At 42.8% G+C, this 21,788-nt stretch overlaps 1 protein-coding gene across 1 annotated transcript; it reads right to left on the bottom strand.

Annotated features, from left to right (window-relative positions):
• Positions 1 to 6,931: 6,931 nt before the first annotated feature.
• On the bottom strand, positions 6,932 to 12,131 carry LOC134621133 (carboxypeptidase O-like). Its single transcript, XM_063467571.1, has 8 exons — positions 12,066 to 12,131; positions 10,341 to 10,442; positions 10,156 to 10,260; positions 9,550 to 9,666; positions 9,165 to 9,258; positions 8,015 to 8,217; positions 7,290 to 7,374; positions 6,932 to 7,197 (listed from the first exon to the last, which is right to left on the bottom strand). Exons 1-8 carry the CDS (start codon positions 12,129 to 12,131, stop codon positions 6,932 to 6,934), a joined length of 1,038 nt encoding a protein of 345 aa, XP_063323641.1.
• Between the last annotated feature and the right edge of the window lie 9,657 nt (positions 12,132 to 21,788).

Raw genomic sequence — 21,788 nt, 5'->3', positions numbered from 1 at the left:
CATACTTTATTCATCCCGAGGGAAATTGGGTTAAGGCTGCCAGCCGTGCCAGCGCCGTCTTACCCTTCCGACCATACATACATTACACAAACATCACATGGGGAAGACAGGTCAGAGAGGTATAACATGGAAAAAGCACAACATGAGGAAAGATAAGGAGAAAAAAAATAACTCCCCCCAGACTGAGCTCCAATAGGGAGATCAGTTTGAGAACAGAAAAAAAACACCTCTGCACATAGCACATGAAAAAACTCTTAATACACCAAAGAAACACATGACAAGCAACAGGGGTGGGTAAAGGGTGAGAGACAGCCGATGTAGACAGTACATCCGGGCCTGCAGCCTATGCGCTGGTCTCCTTGATCCACCGTCAGCATCGGAATATATTTACAACTACAAGTTACATTTCTTTTAGCAATTATTGTTTTAATATCATAATTCCCACCCTCCTCCTTTATCCGGGCTTGGGACCGGCAAAATTGACCCAAAATAGGCACTCTGGCGGAGTTACTTTTTTTTTTGGCTTTTTTCTTTTTTCCTTTTTAAGTAGTTTTAAACCACACAGGAATAAGGGTAAAAGAAGAACATTTTAACCATAATGTTGTTAACAAACTACATTAGCAATCTAAATGGACCAAAAACAGACAGTAGAAATAAACAGTGGCAATGCGAAAAAATGCTGGGGACTAGTCTGGTCCTAATTCAGGCTGATTGGGTTTTTTTTTTGTTTTATGTTTTTGTTTCAGACATCCAGGCTGTGCTGGCTCACAGAAAGAGTGGCTCATCCTCATTTTTGTCAAGATTCTCTACTGCAGGTTCAGCAACTGTAGCACTTGACTTAAATGAGTATGCAGCTGATGTGCCAAAAAGCTGCAAAACATTGTCAGGCAGCTGGTGCTCATAGCAAGCCTCACCAGACAGCTTCAGTCCATATCGGATGTACAGGATGGAGTTAAGGCTCTGCAAGGACATCCGATTTCTAAGTTTGCTTTTTACCACACTCATCTGGCTGAATACTCTCTCAACTTCAGCATTTGAGTGTGGCAAGGACAACACAGACACAGCAGCCATGGCAAGTTCTTGAAATGGGTTGATATCAGCTGCATCCCTGTACTTCCAAATCTCACTCCAGAAGTCCATTGTGTTTTTTGTCTCATTCCATTTACTAAGATGGATGGTACGCCATTGATGGACAATCTTATCTATCGCTTCAGGGGAGAAGCCAAGGAGTTTAGCAATTTTTTCTATTTCTCCAGGGCTCTTGTTGTGCTTTAGAGTTTCCTCCACATTGAAAACTGACATGTACTGCAATGCTTCAATATTGTCCAGCAGTCTCACCCTCAACTCATTAGTAAGGGATATGGTAAAGGCTACACACTGCTTTCTGACATTTTTTTCATCCTCAGGCGCAAGGTGCAACTCAGCTGCTTTCGACTCAAAAAGGTTACCAAGGTATGGTTTGGAACTGATGTATCCCTCTATTGGCTCTTTGAGTACATCAACATTTGCCAGTGGATTCAGCACCCTGCTGCTCACAGACTTGATTAGGCTAACCAAGCTGTAAAGTAGTTTAAGAGGATCTACCTGTTCTCCTTCAAAAGCCTTGATGGCGGTCTGTATCTCTCCCAGCACTGACTTCAGAAAAGTCATGTACAAGATATTTTGAGGGTCATTGTACATGGAGTATAAAACTTCAGCCATGTAGCAGTATTCACTGGACTTGGTGACTGCAAAATGCAGCCTAAGCTCATCCCACTGGTCCAAAATGCGTGAAACCACAGGTTCAATGGAGAGCCAACGTGTGGCACACACCTTGGTTATCTGTAAAGGTTTCTCCCCACAGTTGATAGTCTCATAAATGGCCTTGTAGGCCTCCCTGCGCTTTGGAGACACTGAAAACCAGTTATAAGTCTCTCGTACCAAGTACTCCACACTACGGGGTATGGTGTCATTGGAAGCATGACTTACAGCAAGCTGCAGACAGTGGCATACACAGCGAATAAGAACAAGATCTTTGAGGCCATACTCCTCCTTCAGCACTTTATGGACCCCATTGTTAATCCCTGTCATCACAGATGCATTGTCGGTTCCTATCCCCAAGAGATTGTCTTTTTTAAGACAACACTTCTCAAGGAAACCCACAACAACACGAGCTATAGATCTGGCATCTCTTCCCTCGAACTCAACAAGCCCTAGAAAAGTGGACACAATTGTCTGCTTGGTGTCACTAAAGTACCTTATGACAACCCCCAGATACTTAGAAACACTTATATCTGTGGACTCATCGAGGAGGAGGCTGAAACGCTGATCACCCACATCTGCAACCAACTTTTTCAGAAAGTATGGTGCCAGAACACCATTAATCATTTCTGTGCACTTTGTCCTGTGCATTTTGAAATGGGTGGCAGCAGTGGAGTCTGAGAAAGCAGCTCTACATGCCTCTCCAATATGATCACATGCCAGCATGGAACAGTGTTCAGTGATAGCTAATGCCATGGTGGCTTCAGCCTTTTTTGAAGAGTCTGTTTTTTTAGTAAGAAACGGCAGTTTCATTTGGGTGGAACTGTTATAATGCTTTGCCTTTTGAGTATGTTTTTGTGTTAGCATGTGTTTTTTCACATCACTCAGTTTGGCATAGAAATCCGCCTTGCAATACAGGCAGTATGCACGTGTATCATCTCCAATAAACTGCTTCAACCAGCCCTTAAATTCAGGGTTTGATTCCCACTCTTTCCTGTATTTTTGAGTGTACAGTTTAGACTGAGACATGATGAGCTAGCTAGCTAGATGTTTAGCTTATGTCACAGAGAGGCACACACACGATGGAGGAAATGAGCAAGTGACTATGTTGGAATGATGTTTTAGTGTACTGATTTATTTTAGACAAAGAAAAGTGAACATTTACCGCTGCTCTCGCTTCGCTCATGCGCGATTCATTTGCAGTTTGTACGCGTAAGGGTGAACAACATCTGCTCTGACCGCTGCTGGGGGCAACTGCTGCGTGAGGACTATCCACCGCCTGTGAGCGCTTTGACTTGGGCGATGTGCCCACGGAAGCACCGGCTGCTTGTTGACAGTAAGAGCGATACGTGGTTTCATGTCAAAAAGTCGTCATAAGTCTCCAATAACACCAGCAAAAGTCGCCAGATTTGTCGCTAGTCGCTTTTTAGAAAAAAAGTCGCTAAGGGGATCTGAAAACTCGCTAAATATAGCGACAAAATCGCTAAGTTGGCAACACTGCCTGCAGTTCAAAAAAGCGCCCCTCCGACAGCCAAACCCATCTGTTCTCTGATTGGATTGTTACATTTGTGATTGACATGACTTTGACCAATCAGATGAAAGGAAGAAAAATAGGGTCAAAATTCGTACTTGTAACTTGCAGGGTTTTGTTTGGCTAAGTCCACACACAAATCTTTTTTACACACACACAAATCTTTTTTACACACACACATCTTTTTTACACATACAAATCTTTTTTACACATACAAATCTTTTTTACACACACACAAATCTTTTTTACACACACACAAATCTTTTTTACACACACAAATCTTTTTTACACATACAAATCTTTTTTACACACACACAAAATCTTTTTTACACATACAAATCCTGATTTACAAGTACAAAACTGATTTACAAGTACAAAATATTTATGACCACATTTTGAGCCCATACACTCCGCCTGGTCTCCATTTATTCCACCGTGCTCGAGATTTTAAAAAGAGAAGAAGAAGAAGGAAAAGAAAAGCAAACAGAACTCTGGGCCGCCTCCAAGTTTCCTAAACGCCCCTTCTCCGGCTGTTATGAAGGAAAAGGTGGCGGGCTGATCGGCTCAGTCACTCAGCGCAGGTGTGAAACCAGAAGCGAAGAGAGGATGGCTCTGCGGCCGGGGAACGGGACTGTGGCGGAGTGGGGGAACCTCAGCGTGGAAGTTAGCGACTACAACGTGAGCTACACGAACCGCTCTGTCCTCAGCAGACCCGCCAGAGCCAGAGGTAAGAGCACACAGTTTTCCACATCTGAATCATCCAGGCTGAGGTGTTAAATTGCTACAGATGGCACCAACACCTGGCCCCAGACCCGGTATAAACAGTGTTGGGAAGGTTACTTTTAAAATGTATTCCATTACAGAATACTGAATACATGCCCCAAAATGTATTCTGTAACGTATTCCGTTACGTTACTCAATGAGAGTAACGTATTCTGAATACTTTGGATTACTTAATATATTACCATGCTGTTTACAACTACGTGAATGTACTATTGCTGTGATTTATTACTGTTACTGAAGGTCCGCGGCTCCGAACCGTAGTAAAGGGACATCTGGCTAATACGGTGGGTTCCGTGTCGGGCTGGTAGCCGAAAACTAGCTTTACTTTGTTGTCTGGGTCAACTTTGCTAGCGAGAGACAGAGAGAGGCGCTGAAAGGCTGCTCCAACGGAACTTATTGTTTCGGAGGAAAACACGAACACAGTGTACAGTTGAGTCTCAATAGCTTACTTACAAATGGGCTCGTCAGGCACTCTTCTTGGCTGCAGTGGTTATTATTATATTTACATGCTTCCAGCTCCCGTTTTTGCTCCGTGACAGCTCGGACTTTCCTTTCTCTCGCTCCCTCGCTCACAGACACATAACGTGTATGGCAGTCCATTCTCCCTGCAGCACGGACTACACTGCCCATGAGGCTACATTCTTTAGGGCCATGCCTGTAGCATTCTGCCTTTTAGCTTAGCACAACAACAACAACAACAAAAGCGCTCTCTCACCCAGGAAACACGCAGAGAGAGAGCGTGTCACCCAGTAACCATGGCAACCGTAACGCTGCCGCCTGGAACAACAGAGCGTAGCTGTCAAACAAACCCAAACAGTCCTGACCCGCGACAATATGAAACAGGAAAGTACCGCCGTGTAATCCATTTATTTCAACAAAGTAACTGTATTCTGAATACCACCTTTTTAAACGGTAACTGTAACGGAATACAGTTACTCATATTTTGTATTCTAAATACGTAACGGCGGTACATGTATTCCGTTACTCCCCAACACTGGGTATAAACAGATAAGGTGTTACACCCTATTGTGTTTAATGTTATTATTATTATTATTAACTTCGTTCCTCTTCAATATTGATCTTTTCATAAAAACTAAATATGAGTGATTATTTTAAAAAAGCAGCTTTCATTTCTTGTTAATAGTGTTGTTTCCCTTCAGTTTACAAAATGATTAGTGACTAATTCCCTGGTTAAAAAATGCAATCAATAGACCTAATGTAATGTCCTAACTTAGATGATGCAGAACACTAAATAATGCACTTTTACCTACAGATTTTTACCTACAGATCATTATCCCCACAAAAGGCAAATGGTTTTTACCACAAAGCCATTTGCAATCAGGTTTTCTTTTTTTAATAAATTTTCCTCATGTGTGTAATTAATCACCCAGCTTCTCACTGTTTTCCATTTTTTTTCTCTCTCTGTCTGTATAATTAACCCACCTGTGACTAAATGTGTGATCAGACACTTACTGCCAGACAGCCAGTTGATGCCTGATTGTGAAACTGGAAACTGTTAGTGGGATTGGTGCTGATTGGTGCTTGGTGTTTGCATGCTTGTATGCTTTGGCTCTGATTCTAACTTACCTTCTGTTCCTTTCTGTGCAGGAAACCAGACCTCGTGAGAGAATTGTCTTGTGGAGAGTCAAAAAGAGGATGATCGCTAATGGAGATAGCGGTGACTGAAGCTCCAAGCAGAATGATTGTTGTGCATTTTGAGTCCACCAGCTTACATCAGACATGACACATTTTGAGCAAAAACTCTGTTGTTCAGTGGATAAACTATAATATTTAATCTTTAATTCCACACTATAAGAAGTTTAAGGGAAATGCATTTAAAAAGCTGAAGCGCTACAGTGCAGTCGATGCACACAGTACAAATACATTCTCTGAAGTCACACATTAAAGTGGGCCTTGTTTAATCTACAAAGTAGCTTCAGTTATTTAGTAACAATCAGTTTCATCAACTCAAAAATGGGAGAACATTTCAAATAAAGCCAAATTAGCTTTTACAGTGTAGATGTAGATTCATATTAATTAGTAACTGTCTTCAGCCATGGGTGGAGGTTTTGTTTGCACATTAGGAGGTTGGGCATTAAGCGAGGACCAGAGGGATGCTCACCCTGGAAACTTTATGCAGAGTTTTGACTCATTTGAATGCTTCATTTATCTTTTGTTTACTTTGTGTTAGAAAATGTATTTATGTAAAAGAAAACACAAAAATCTGCAGTCACTGTGCTGACGGTTATGTTATCTGTCCCTTGCATCACTCCTGAAATCTGTTTTCAGTACAGAATGTCTATTTTAATCATTTGTGCATTCCTTTAGACTTACATATGATATATGAAGGAGACAGAAAGAGCTTGGAGCCTCTTAATATACATAGATTAATTCTGTATCTTCTATATGTTATTTTATAAAACAATATCCATCAACAAGAATAATTACAGGCACACTTTTAAAACTGTTGTTGAATCAAATGTCCCTCTGTTGTCTGAAAATATCATGTAAATATCAATGTTGTTAAATAATAAAGTTTTATGTACTTTTATAAAGGGCATTCAAAACACTGAGATGGATACAGAAAAACGTCCTGATAGTCTTGGGAATATTTCAACACACCAAGTATTGGCAACTCATTAAAACTGCTATAACTTCTAATCATTTTCTTTAAACTATGTGAAAAAGCACAGTGGCTGAGGAGATGCTCTGCAACTACACTTCATGGATTATAAGAACTTTTGAGCACAAAGAGTTGTACATCAACTGCACTTTTTTTAGAAAGCAATGAAAGTTTAAAACTTTATTTCTGAAAAATTACTTGAAGAACTAAATATGAGTGCCACAAATTGCAGAATGACTGAAATCAAACAGCTCTCATCTCAGGGTGGCTCCAGTGACACCTGCTGCTAACAGTATGCCTGAAAGGGTCACAGCAGTGTTGGCTACAGCACCGTTAAACGTCTTGTCGTGGGCGTAGGTGATGATGTACAAAACTCCTCTGTAGGCCTCCTCGCATGTAGGCTGGATCTGATCCTCAGGAAGCTCAAACCTGTATGTCCCATTGTCTCTCAGCTCAAAGGTGTAGGTTAAAAGGATCCCCTGCATCCGAGCCCAGTCAGTGGCTGAACCAGCTATGGGGTCTGGAGAAAGAAAAGCAGCAGTTATATTTTTTAAAAAACACAGAGATACTGGCAATAAATTTAACTGGCTAGCAATTGATATATAAACCCACATAGTACATCGGGCGGGGTTCCTACAGTGTAGTTTGTTTGGTGAACCTTCCACATTGCTTCTGTTGCTCCCTGACCAACCATCATCTGAGGAATCACAAAGAACTTGTCATACAGTCAGTGAAATATGGATCCAGACAACCTTGTTCTTATTCTGTATGAAAAATGTAGTGGTGATATGGAGATTTCAGTAGGCAATAAATACAGATTTAAATGTTATCAGTTCCTTGAGTATCCCGTTGTCTTAGTAGTTTTCCATCTGTCTCTGTTGGTGCATTGTTATCCCTCCTGTGCTGTTTCCTCGTTAGTTTTTTTTCTGCTTCTGTGTTTTACTGGTGCTCCAGCATTCAGTCAGCTTTTTGGAATTTCTGGACTGCTCTGCACATACTTATTAATGGCACTGGTTATGTTTTCATCCTGCCTGCTGTGTTTTGGTCCGCATGCACACTCAAACATGATTGCACTAGGCCTTATGTATATTTTAAACTCTATAGTTTGTGTGGAATCTTGTTATCGTCATTATTGAACGTCCATTTACCTGTTTGCCATTCCACTTTTATCTATTACTCTTTTACTAGATGAATTAACAATAATTACTCATTCTGCTGGCTGTTTGCCTTTTTAATATAAATGCATGCACGATTAGTCATTGTCAGGCTATAAAGATGCATATGTGTGTGTATGTTAATTAAAAAAAATGCATCATTGCATTTGTTGGTATAAATACCAGTTCATCATAGTTGGGAGCGGTGTAGTTGGGGTGTCCATAGGGAATCAGGAGCATCTGGCCATAGGAATGGATGCTGAGGAAACACAGGAAGCTGTCCTTTCGGCTTCCTACAAAGTCAGTTACAGCCCTGATCTCGAGCTCGGACATAGCTTTGCTTCCAGGGTAGAATTTTGAGCAGCAGTTAAATGAAACCCCAATGGCTGTGAATAGAGGCCAAGGAGGATAATATGAAAGACATATAACAATAATACCTCTGTTTTCAAATTCTTTTAACAAAGGTTAACCTTTTTACATAGCGTGACCCGTTAGGTTGTAAAATTTGGCCAAAAGCTGCAGTTCCTCTAATAGCCACTAAAGGCTGCTTCCCAGTGAAACCTCATGTGTGACTCCTGTATTAAAATGTCCAGAACATTAAAAACCATATTGGCTTTTTCCACCTCCTTTTTTTTTTTTAAAGAGACAAGTAGTTAAACAGTGTCTCACCTACCTTAGATGAACAGCAATACACAACACATTACATTTTATTTATTTATTTTATGAGAAATAAGCCAAAATGCAGAAGCAGTGTGTAAAAAAAAAAAAACGAAGCATGCCTTACTGCTTCTGTGGAATTAGAAGGGTAACTAGCACCAAGGTCCTGCTATTCAAATTCACACTGATCATCAGCAAGTGCAAGCACCTCTAAAGAAGCAGAGGTTTTGGAAGTTTGCTGGAGCATTCATGTGTGTGTTAACAAAATGCTAAGATATAAGCTTAGAGAAGTAATTGTTCCTATCTATTGATATGAGAAAAGTTATAATGCCATTTCCACATAATTTGAAATCCATCATTACACAATGAGAAAGGTTATTCAAGTGGAAAACATTCATAAGTGTTGCCATCTTCCCAGAAGTAGTCATCTTAGCTAATTCACTACATGGTCAGGGAGGTGATGGTTTGAGTTGAGTCAGCCATACACGCCTGTATACCAAAGTATTCTACAGTGAAAATGAGACCTCTATCTGAAAGCTAAAGGTTGAATGAGATTGTGTCATGCAACAGGACAGTGATTCCAAGCACATCGGCAAATTAGTAAAAATAACTGAAAAAGAAAAGAATCAAGATGTTTCAATGGTACAGTCAAAGTAAGAACAGCTACATCACTCACTTCCCCAGTTGGCATCAAAGTTGCGGTTGAGATCGGTGCCATAGCAGCTGCAGTCCTCAGGACCTGGTGACCTGTTCTTCCTCCACAGTCGAGTCTGAGTGGAGCAAAATGTTCAGTCAGTCATACATAAAATGGCAGCACAACATTTTTGTAGATATTAAATGCTTCCTGTGATTGATGCTGTTTATTATTATTATTCCATGTGTCTTACTGTAAAAACATTAGATTATTTTGTACTTGAAGGTTTTTGAGCAATAATCATCCGACTATTTTCCTGTTCATCTGTGGTTTGAGATCCTGAGTGCACAACCCTTGAAATGTAATTGGATAACTATCTATCTATTTAATATTTAATTTAATATATCTATTAAACACGAGGACTGACTGTCTCATTTTCCCACGTGTAGATGTAGCCGTCTATATTGAGCACTGGAGTGACGTAGAAGTCCACGTTCTTCATCATCTCTTCCATTTTGGCATCTGTTTTGTATGTCTGCAGAATCTGTTTGGAACAGACGAACACACATCAGGGGCAGGCTGACACACTGGAGGACATTTAGTTATTAAATTATATTCATTTTGTCAGACAGGATGTTTTCTCCTCACAACAGAAGAAAAAAAAATCAGGACAACAAATGGAATAATAAGATTTGTTGTAAATCTCTTTTTTCCTCTTTCTTTTCCATCTCTCTTTTTGTGTGTGTGTGTTTTATTTTGTTTCACTCTTTAACGTCCACCACATCCACATTGGCGACCAAACTATACGTTCATATGTTAATTTTTTTCAAATATTTCAAAGAACATTTAAAAGTAGAAAGAAGCTTGGCCTGTTTGGAAAACCTGTAATACCAAAATGTATAAGACATTATTTGAAATGAAATTTTTATTGTTTCTAGAATAAATGTGGCTAACAAAATCCCCTAGCATTAACTTTACCCCTAGAAGGGTCCCATGAGTCCTGGTGGAGGTATATTGACAGCAGCTCTCTTACCTCTCTAACAAAGTACTGGCAGAAGGCTGGAGCGATCCATTCTCTGGCATGTATTCCACAGTCCATCCAGATAGCTTTCTTTTCCTTTCCAGTATTCAGGCCAATCTGGAGAACAAATATCAAACATCCGTGTGCATCAGTATCCATTTGGCATATGCCAGCTTGTGATCTGAAACTTTGTTTACCTTGAGCAAGCTAATATCCCTGCTTTCATAGGTCTTTCCATAATTCACAACGGTTACAACATCAGGGTGATCCTTTACCATCTGTTCCATCCAGCTAGTGATCTGCAAAGTGTAGTACCAACATTGACAGCATATGAAAACTCTACTAAATTTTCACTGGTTATTTATCCATGAATTTGCCCATCCATCATACATACATTTTGATTCAAGAGTTTATTTGAAACTTTTGGAGTGATCTTGACTAATAGTTCTGCAGACTTTCCAAAGGTCTTTCAAAGTTTCATTTGGACAATGGTTTCTTTTTTTACTCATTTTCAGTCTAAGCCACTATAAATTATTCAAGTATAACAAGATGCCTAACTCAAAGGGTAAACCAGTGTTGCATCTCTAGAATAAACAAATTAGCAAAGAACCAGTTTTAAACTAAACTTATGGAATGCTGAAGCCAAATAGTCATCAATCTATACAGAGGAGGTCAAGAGAGAGATACAACAGTCCTGGACTGTCTGAAAAATGTGAAGGAGCCTCTGTTGTGGTTTGGAGTTGTATTTCAGCCAGTGTTATTGGTAATCTTGACAGATTTGAATGAACATCTAAATGTAGAAAAGTACCATCAGAAAACTTATTTTTCAGCCCCAAAATAATCCCGAACACAGTGCCAATGCAGTTAAGCATACCTGGATAGACAAATACACAATAGAACACTATCAGTCATGGACTAGTGTCCGCAGACCCTGAAATTGAAACTTATATAAGCAGTGTGGAATCATCTTGATGGAATAAAAGACAACCAACATCCAAAGAAGAGCTTTAAATGTCTTTGGTGAAGCCTGGAGAACACACGGAAGCCTGTTTGTGTTTGTATATGCCATTTAGGAAGTTATTATATATACTATATTTAAAGTTTCAATATATTGAATGAAACTCGAATATATGGAATGAATCTTGAATATATTGAATGAAAGTCTGAATATATTGAATGAAAACTGATGTTCCAGCAGCTCTGGCGCCATCTTGTGTTTTAGATGTGTAATATTATAGCATGCGATGTTGCTGCAAGAAGTAGCTCTGTGAATAAGTTAGCAGGGAATCAGTATTCCTATGTAAAGAAAACATAAATCTATAGAAATGCTTGTAATGTACAAACTAATACGAGTAACAGGGTACAGTATGGTGCTGCAGACGATAAAATTTAGGTGCTGTTTAATCATAGAAGACTGAATGTACTGAACCTTTTGTTTACCTTACCTGCAGTGTTTAAGGAGGAATATGTGGAAAACTCAAGAATATAGTTTTAGTGCCAATTAAATTAAATAAATCACTGAGTGAAGTGCTAAACATGCAAAAATAAGAACTATGTAAAGCTGGACCTTCCCTAGCCTGCTCAACGGCCAGGTCTGGCCAAAGTTAAGAGAATTCATGGGGTCTGTGTATTACGGAGCCCCGCAGGGGACATGGGAGAAAAAAAATTACGATGAACTTTTGCGAGATCTCGCAAAACTAACTCGGGATCTCGCAAAACTTTTGCGAGATCTCGCAAAAGTTGAATTCCAACAATGGCGGCAGCTACTTAGTTGTAATATTACTCTTTCTGGGTCACAAAATAAACTTAAGATATTTTGAGGCGTGAATGTAGCTGTGTAAACGTCAAATATCTGCTCGGTTTACAAGACATCACATATTTGCAAAAGTGCTCCAACGTTTTCGGAGATGTCTGACACCCACCATCTCGAAGCTAACGGGAGGTCGAGACCTACTACAGCTGGGGGGAACACCGCTCTCCCGGGACATCGTGCCTCGACCTCCCGGTCGGCTTTGAGCTGGCGGCCTCCGAATGCGGCTAAAACTTTTGCGAGATCTCGCAAAAGTTTTGTGAGATCCCGAGTTTGTTTTGTGAGATCTCGCAAAACTTTTGCGAGATCCCGAGTTAGTTTTGCGAGATCTCGCAAAAGTTCATCGTAATTTTTTTTTCTCCCATGTCACTTGCGGGGCTCTGTAGTGTATTGCAGTCAATATTTTCAGTACCTTTAATTAGTTATAGGTACTGGGAATAAATCTGTACATCTGGTCTTCTGACAGAATATACTGATTTATTGACTAAATTTCATCACCAGTAGTACAACAGTGAACCCTGTTATTACTATTCTTCTTCTTATTATTATTTGAACCCTCCTTCCCTGTTTACTTATTCATGGGGGGGTGGGTACTTCTTGTAGCGACATAACATGCTATAATACACATCTAAAACACAGCATGGCACCAGAGCCTTTGTAGTTAGCTTTTATTCAATATATTCGGGTTTCATTCAATATATTCAGACTTTTATTGCGATATATACGTATATAGAAATAAAATGATATATATATATATATATATATATATATATATATATATATATATATATATATATATATATATATAATAAATATAAGTGTGTGTGTGTGTGTGTGTGTGTATCAGCCACCTCACCTCTGTCAAAGGGTGGTATTTATAGTGGTCGTACTGCACTCTGTTGCACATAAAAAACAAGAGAAACATGAGAAGCAGTGGAAGTGGATCATACCTAGGGATGGTTACCGGTATCCGGTGCCATTATGGCACCGGTTCTGACATAAACGGTAGTAACCAGACCGAAAAGCAGTGCAGATTTCGGTGCTTTTTTTTTCCTGAGATGTCATACACTTTGGATTCTAGCCAATCATTTTACCTTTCCAAGAATAGTAAGCGGGCCCAGGTACGTACGTTCTTTTAGAGCAGATCTACAGATTAAAAATGCCCAAGGCGAAGAGGTCAAAAGTCTGGCTGTACTTCACAGCAAAAGATGCAAACTCACCAGTCTGCAACAAGTGCTTTAAGGTGATACTGTGATACTGTGCAAAGGAGGTAACACCTCGAATCTGACGATGAACCTGGCGACGCATAGCGTTTTTTAAATGCCGAGAAATGCACCGTATTTGATAGCTTGCTGCGAGACCTCACATCGAGCACATCTACTGCGGGTATGGTGCCTCGGACCTGGAGTTAGCAACATCCCCCAAGACCCGAAGAGTAGAGTCCTGGCCCCTAGCCCTGCCAGTGTAGCAGAAATGATGACGGATGATGATGGCAGCAGCAGCCGTTCTTCTCTGGGCGAGTAGCTTAATGTTGTTCATGTTTAATTTACTATGAGTAGGCTAACCACGTTATTAAATTAATGCATGTAAGGTGAACTAGCAAACACCGTCATAGTTACATGCGGCTGTCTTCTTGTTTGATGGCAGATACTCCCTTCACCAAGGCTAAAATGACCAAAGAAAAAGTGGAAAACACCTAGACATGAGAGGTTTTTGGACAAAGTTTGTGTTTTTTCCATTGTTTAAGCACTGCTTCCAGCCAAGAGTGATACCATATATGCCCTATAGCTGCAGAAAAGGCTAACATTGTTATCTTTTTACAAAAAAAAAAATAGCTAAACATGAGAGGTTTTTGGACAAAGTTTGTCACGGGGTGCCGAGGCAGTCAAAAAAAGTCACTAGAAAGTCAAAAAAAACAAAACGTGCACGAAAAACACTGGCACACAAAGAACAGTTCACTAGTAAGTCAGGGTGCTGACAGTACGGACGGCAACGGCGGCGACAGAGAAACAGTTCAGGGGGCCGACCCGGAGGTCGCCGGCACAAAAGTTCATAAGTCAAACGGTCGGGGGGCCGACCAGGTTTGTGGCACAGGTGACAGAGCTGGTCTGGAGGCCGGCCGTGCGGAAAGCAACGGCGGCAACGACGTAGAAACAGTTCAGGGGGCCGGCCATGCGGAAGGCAACGGCAGCGACGTGGAAACAGTTCTGGGGGCCGACCATGCGGACGGCAACGGCGTTGTCGTTGGTGAAGGCGATGACTGAGCTGGTCCGGAGGCCGACCTTGCGGAAGGCAACGGTGGCGACTCAGGCGAAGGGGGTCTGGGGGCCGCCCATGATGGCGATAGCGCCTGACCAGTGGCCTGGAAAGTGGCCAGTTAACCGCAGACCGGACCAGGCGACGCTGATGGCGAAGCAGAAGTGGAGGCTGTTGCAGATGAGGATGAAGACTCGGAGGCTGCTGCAGACGAGGATGAAGACTCGGAGGCTGCTGCAGACGAGGATGAAGACTCGGAGGCTGCTGCAGACGAGGATGAAGACTCGGAGGCTGCTGCAGACGAGGATGAAGACTCGGAGGCTGGACCAGACGAGGCTGAAGACTCGGAGGCTGGACCAGGCGAGGCTGAAGACTCGGAGGCTGGACCAGGCGAGGCTGAAGACTCGGAGGCTGGACCAGGCGAGGCTGAAGACACTGAAGCTGGACCAGGCGAGGCTGAAGACACTGAAGCTGGACCAGATGAGCCGGAGACGGTGACGCTGCAGGCGGCGGCGTGGAAGACGGAGGCGCTGCAAGCGGCGGCGTGGAAGCCGGAGACGGAGGCGCTGCAGGCGGCGGCGTGGAAGCCGGAGACGGAGGCGCTGCAGGCGGCGGCGTGGAAGCCGGAGACGGAGGCGCTGCAGGCGGCGGCGTGGAAGCCGCAGGTGGTGGCGCAGCAGACTGGACGGATCCCTTGGACTCTCCAGCGACAACAGGAGACGAAGGCCGGAGCGGTCCCTCGGACCCTCCAGCGGAGACATGAGACGAAGGCCGGAGCGGTCCCTCGGACCCTCCAGCGGAGACACAAGATGAAGGCTGGACAGGCCCCTTGGACCCTCCAGCAGAAGCCATCACAAAGCCAGCAGGCACGGAGTCCTCTGGCAGACACGAAGGCAATGGGTGCTGTGCTGAGCACTGGCTCTGCCCAGACAGTGCTGACACGGAGTAGTTCTCTGAGGGCTGCTTAATCTTCAGGGGTCCAGAAACAGCTGGGGACTGAAACCTAGCTTCTGGGGAGGCCCTGGAGTGCATAACTGTGCCCGAAGCAGCTAAAGCGCGAGAAACTCCCTGATTGGAACTTAGATTTTCTCCCTGCATAGAGTGAATGTGTGAGACTGGTGACAGAATAAGTGACGGAGCTAGCGGTGACAGTGGAGCCAGAGCTACGGGTAGCGGGGACACTGGAGCTACGGGTAGCGGGGACACTGGAGCTACGGGTAGCGGGGACACTGGAGCTACGGGTAGCGGGGACACTGGAGCTACGGGTAGCGGGGACACTGGAGCTACGGGTAGCGGGGACACTGGAGACTGAGCTACGGGTAGCGGGGACACTGGAGACTGAGCTACGGGTAGCGGGGACACTGGAGACTGAGCTACGGGTAGCGGGGACACTGGAGACTGAGCTACGGGTAGCGGGGACACTGGAGACTGAGCTACGGGTAGCGGGGACACTGGAGACTGAGCTACGGGTAGCGGGGACACTGGAGCCTGAGCTACGGGTAGCGGGGACACTGGAGCTACGGGTAGCGGGGACACTGGAGCCTGAGCTACGGGTAGCGGGGACACTGGAGCCTGAGCTACGGGTAGCGGGGACACTGGAGCCTGAGCTACGGGTAGCGGGGACACTGGAGCCTGAGCTACGGGTAGCGGGGACACTGGAGCCTGAGCTACGGGTAGCGGTGACACAGGAGCCTGAGCTACGGGTAGCGGTGACACAGGAGCCTGAGCTACGGGTAGCGGTGACACAGGAGCCTGAGCTACAGGTCACACTGGAGGCACTGGAGCGTGAACTACAGGTGACCCTGGAGGCACTGGAGCGTGAACTACAGTTGACCCTGGAGGCACTGGAGACTGAACCGAGGGTGGCTGCTGGGCAGCTAACTGAGCTGGAGGTGGCTGCCGGGCAGCTAACTGAGCTGAAGATGGCTGCTGGGCAGCTAACTGAGCTGAAGATGGCTGTTGGACAGCTAACTGAGCTTGTGGCTGCTGCTGAGCAGATAATAAGCTGTTCACATTACTATCTGCAGCACAAAACACAGCCCCTGAATGAACAGTCCCACAGTTCGACACAGAAAAAGAGTCCTCACTCACCACAGCCGGCAATTTAGAAGTCCGAATGTCCGGCTGTGGGGTGGCGCGCCGGCGGCGCGATCGTCGTTTTCTCCCCGCAGACGGCTCAGACGGGCCGGGCAAAACCACATCCGGCGGGTGAGGCTGACGCAGCTGCTCCGGGGTGGCTGTGGTCTGTTGCTGCTGGACAAAGTCCTCCCGTGCTTCATACAAATTGGCCAATAAGTCCAAACATCCTCTGACCTGGCGGAGATAAGGATTTCCTTTGAGGATCACCTCAATAGCATTTATCCCCACAATCCTTGCTCTCATATTAGAGGTGTGGGTTATCCACTCGACCAGGCGTTGGACTCGCATCAGATCGCTCTCCCCGGGTAAGTCTGCTGGATCCATGTTGTGGCTGGTTCGTACTGTCACGGGGTGCCGAGGCAGGCCGTGTGAATTAGTAACGGACCCAAGATGCAGACTGCGTAGTAGTGAGCGAGCTTGCAGGGAGAATGACCAGGAAGACGGAGGAAAATACACAGAGTGACGGAGGGAAATAACACAGACGAACCAGCAACGAGGACGGGTAAACACACACTATAAATACACACACCAGTAATCAGGGGATGGGAAACAGGAGGGAAACACACCTGGGAGACATAACAGCTGACGAGGCAGGGGAAACGTAAATAGAACACACTGACATAAGACAGAGACCTTCAAAGTAAAACAGGAAACACATACACGTAATGACACAGACTCAGAGACGCGGACTAAACACAGAGACCTACTACACTAAGGGGATACACAAGCAGGGAAGACACGAAACAGAGGGAACACAACTAAACCCTAGGAAACCCAAAACAGTCATAATACAAAAACTATCAAAAGTAAAAGTACACAACCAAAAACACTGGGTCACCGACCCAGGACCATGACAAAGTTTGTGTTCTTGATTCTTTAAGCACCGGTTCGAGCACCGTTTAAGCACTGGCACCGTTTCAAAAGTACTGGTTTGGCACTGGTATTGGATAAAACCTAAACGATACCCATCCCTAATCATACCCAGTGTTGGGGAGCAACGGAATACATGTACCGCCGTTACGTATTTAAAATACGAAATATGAGTAACTGTATTCCGTTACAGTTACCGTTTAAAAAGGTGGTATTCAGAATACAGTTACTTTGTTGAAATAAATAAGATCCTGTTGAGACTTTTCAAAATAAACTGAATCACGTGAAAGAGCAGATTATTTACGGATGAGAAGTAAAAAAGAGCCGCCAGGTGTTAAAAAATAAACCTTAGACTCAAACGTTAGAACAAGCTTTTCCCCACAGCACGCCGTGTAATAAATACTCACAAAGAAAACGGCGTCCGTTACAACTTATGTCTAAAAATGTATAGTTTCATGCATCGGTTAAAACACTCGACTCCAGCTACATAACGCACAGCTGGAAACACTTCCCGCAAGACGAGCTGCCCGAGATTCACAGAATTTACAGAAAATGTTACATTTTTGTGATTTATATCGTTATCGGGACGATAGAATTCTTATATGGGGATATGAGATTTTGGTCATATCGCACAGCCCTATGTCATTGGACTTCATGGATTGATAAAGCTTGGGGAGAGAACAGGACTACGTCACCCACATTTGAGACATTACGAAACCAAACATAATTCAAAATAATTATATATATATATATATATATATATGTATATATATATGCTCTCATTCCTGTCAGCTCAGAACAGGAAACTGAAGCTACAGTTCAATATTGGACAGTAGAAGATTGGAAAAAGCATATTTCCACGATCGTGGCTCAAGAGTTGGCAGTTCGTCTTGTGATTGGAAGGTTGCCGGTTCAAGCCCCGGTTTGGACAGTCTTGGTCGTTGTGTCCTTGGGCAAGGCATTTCACCTACCGCCTACTGGTGTTGGCTAGAGGGGCCGATAGTGCGATATGGCAGCCTTGCTTCTGTCAGTCTGCCCCAGGGCAGATGTGGCTACAACTGTAGCTTGCCTCCAACAGTGGGTGAATGTGAGAGTGAATGAATAGTGGTATTGTAAAGCCCTTTAAGGGTCTCGAAAAGCGCTATATAAATGCAATCCATTATTATTAAGAACCTGAAAGTACAGTAACTGATATTTTGAAGGTAGTTCATCTATTTAGAAAAATTATCAAACTTATCTAATGAAGAAAACTCACCTCTCGATTGTTGCTGTGCCCACTGCTGACAGCAGCACCACAAAGCTCAGCCTTACAGAGATAAGCATTGTCTCTTTGTGAAAGTAAAAAGTCCTTGTGAGTAACAGTCGGCTATACTGATCGCAGGAAAGCCCTATAAAAAGACACACATTTGCCTTGAACACAGACCACTGTAAGCATGCTATCACTTGTTAATAATTGATCTGAACTAACAGTCCTTCATGTCCTTTAAAATGGAAAATAATGTATATGTAATCCATTTAAATCATCAACTGCATGAGACCATAGTCGAAAAAAACCTGTTAACTCCTGTGTAAACTTTTTGCTGCCATCAGCCGCTGTCACGTTCTTTCTCAGTTTTATACTTTATGCACATATTTTCCAGAAGTAACATGGAAAAAATATTAAACATGGAGTGAAATATGTGCACAAAACATTATGGAATAAAATGGACTTCACCCTCTTACAGAAGCAATAATGAGATGCAGAGAGTCTTCCTGATCCCCCAGAAAAGGACACAAAGTGACCGATTAACTAGTTATTCGTTTATTCACGAATGAACAATGATTGGTTTATATTTTAAGTTGAGTCTGTCTGTTGGAAAAGCTGGAATCAGCAATGACGCTGCAAGCTGATAAAAAAGAGCAAAGGTCTTTTCAGAAATGTCACAATGAACTTTTAAAAAACACAATTGTGAGTATTACACCACATTACCCTGTTAACAGGGATTTTCTTCCAGTCACAAACAGGACTGGACAGCAGTCAGTCTGTCAAGAACATGCAGGTTCATATATCTGTGGAAGTCCTACCTATCCACTGTGATGATGCTAACATTTTTATATTTACTGTTTTTGAGTTACTCAGTCAGTCTTTTGCCTACTGAAAACAAAACAGAGACTTCTAGCATAACTTCACCTACGTTCAGAGGTGCATGGAGAGGAAAAGGGTCTACAGAGGTCAATGCATTTTGGCCTGAGTAATGCAACTGTTGTGCAGGCAGCACTTTAAATACCAGATGTTTTTAAGAGAAAAAAAATCCTAATGGGAAAAAAATTGGAAAAAACAGAAGAATGTCATGGTTAGTGCTACGTGGCAGGCAGGAGGGAGGACCCAAATGAAGGACTCAGAAACAGCAGGTTGAACTTAAAGGGAACCCCGGCTATTAAGACATGTTTGCGCTAAAATATGTACTGTGCTTTCAATAACATATATGTGGTATTAAAATACACCAAATGTTTTCCCTTTAAGCACATTTTATATAAAACCGATTTACCAGTAGGCCGCCATTGTTATTTACTTCTCAATGCACTCTGGGCAGTGACGTCACACGGTTGCACCGCATAGAGTTCACAGTTAGCAGCGCACTGGAAATGGCTTCTGTTCAACCTTTCCAGTTTGAACCGAGCAATCCGAGAGAGAGAATGAAAATAGTAAATCAGTACTTAGTTTAGATGAAGATTAACACAATCCGTCACACGAGGACGCGAGAGTGAGGGAAAACTACTGGTGTCTATGCGGCTGCTTGCCAATGGCAACGGGGACTGAGAGCGTTTGTTGTAAAGAGCTCAATTTTATGGCAGCAGCTATCCATGGTATCGCATAACTGCATGATAAAAACAAGTTTATTATACAGTGAAATTACGATATCGTTATTTTTACAGATTCTCCATGCAACACAGTGCACCAAAACCTTGAAGCCGTCGTGCCAAACTAGGTATCCCCGACAGAATTTGTTTCCCCTGCATCGGGAGCATACACTGGCCTTTCGAAATCATGGACTAACAGTATCCCACGTTCGTGAGTTTTAGTTCATAAACACTTCTTATAATGACTAACTACTCCAGAAATTTTGGAGATGTTAGCTCTTTATACAGTAAAGTTACAGTGGGATACAAATAATATCAGGCTGATCATGCCACAAATTTGTTCCCCTGTCCAAAGACTTAACGCTCCTGAAATTTGGGAGGTTTTAGCTCAGTACAGTGCTGTACAGTTACAGAAGGATACAAATAATGATCAGTCAAAATGTCATTGGTTTATTTAAATAATCCTGTCCGATGTTGTGCCAAGGTCCCAACGCAGGGGAAACAAATTCTGTCGGGGATACATAATTTGGCACGACACCTGTCGCCACTGGCAAGCAGTAGCCGCATAGACACCAGTAGTTTCCCCTCACTCTCGCGTCCTCGTGTGACGGATTGTTTTCATCTTCATCTAAACTAAGTACTGATTGACTATTTTCATTCTCTCTCTCAGATTGCTCTGGTTCAAACTGGAAAGGTTGAACAGAAGCCATTTCCAGTGCGCTGCTAACTGTGAACTCGATGCGGTGCAACCGTATGACGTCACTGCCCAGAGTGCATTGAGAAGTAAATAACAATGGCGGCCTACTGGTAAATCGGTTTTATATAAAATGTGCTTAAAGGGAAAACATTTGGCGATACAGCTGCTGTATCGCTCATTGCCAACGCGCCAAACTGTGTTTAAAAGGTACCGCATCCGCATCTGCCAACGGAATGAGTTGCCACCAAAAAAAAACAAACACAAAATTACTCTCGCAAAGATAAAAAAAAAAAAAATACATATCTCTCCATAACAAAATGGAGCCCGAAAGAAAAAGAAATGTTTCTGCTGTGTGGGATCATTTTGATCTTTTAACTGCAAATAAGGTAATACTTTGTCTGTCTTTGTTTCAGTGTAATCTATCAGAATAGGAAAAACAGCAATGTGACTTGCAGTGTAAATTATTTATTTCATTTTATGCAGACTAAATGTCACATCTGTTCTGTGGAGCTTTCTTACACAAACAAAAGCACCTCCTCAGTGTTTAGGCATTACAGAGCCAAACATGAAAATGAGGAGACAAACACACTGAGAATGAACACAGGTCGGGCTATATTGACACTGAACAGCTTTATCATCATTTTGTTTTTATTAATATGTGTTTTATTATTTTGAAATCAAGCATCTAGGAAGACTGTTCTGGACCAGGCAGTCGTGAATTTTATTATAAAGGCCTGCCAACTCCTTAGTATTGTGGAGAGCGTCGGAGAGAAACATTCCAAGATCAGAGGATCCTTTAACGTACTGGGGGAATAGGAAGACATCTTATCCGAACCTTTTCGGATAAGATGTCTTAGGATAAGCTGGGAAAATGGTGTCAGAAAAACGCAATAGACTGAATGCGTAAACTTATTTTTCTGAATAGAAATTTATAATAAACTCTTGAGTCAATTACATTTAAATGGGTAATATTACATTCACAATACTTTCATTTTAATTTTCACTTAATGTCATTCACAATACATTTTAAAG

The sequence above is a fragment of the Pelmatolapia mariae genome, linkage group LG23 (genome assembly GCF_036321145.2).
Source record: "Pelmatolapia mariae isolate MD_Pm_ZW linkage group LG23, Pm_UMD_F_2, whole genome shotgun sequence".
Lineage (NCBI taxonomy): Eukaryota > Metazoa > Chordata > Actinopteri > Cichliformes > Cichlidae > Pelmatolapia > Pelmatolapia mariae.
Note: the sequence above shows the minus strand (reverse complement) of the source record. Positions and strands in the feature narration are given on the sequence as shown.

Bases quoted from the DNA above. Each gene is read 5' to 3' on its own strand.
- LOC134621133 (XM_063467571.1), bottom strand. From the start codon at position 12,131: ATGTCCCGGGAGAGCGGTGTTCCCCCCAGCTGTAGTAGGTCTCGACCT. The intron at 10,261-10,340 runs GTAAACAAAGTT...TTTGTTCTCCAG, and splicing joins GGGATATTAGCTTGCTCAAG to ATTGGCCTGAATACTGGAAA. The intron at 7,375-8,014 runs GTATTTATACCA...GTGATTCCTCAG, and splicing joins CTCCCAACTATGATGAACTG to ATGATGGTTGGTCAGGGAGC.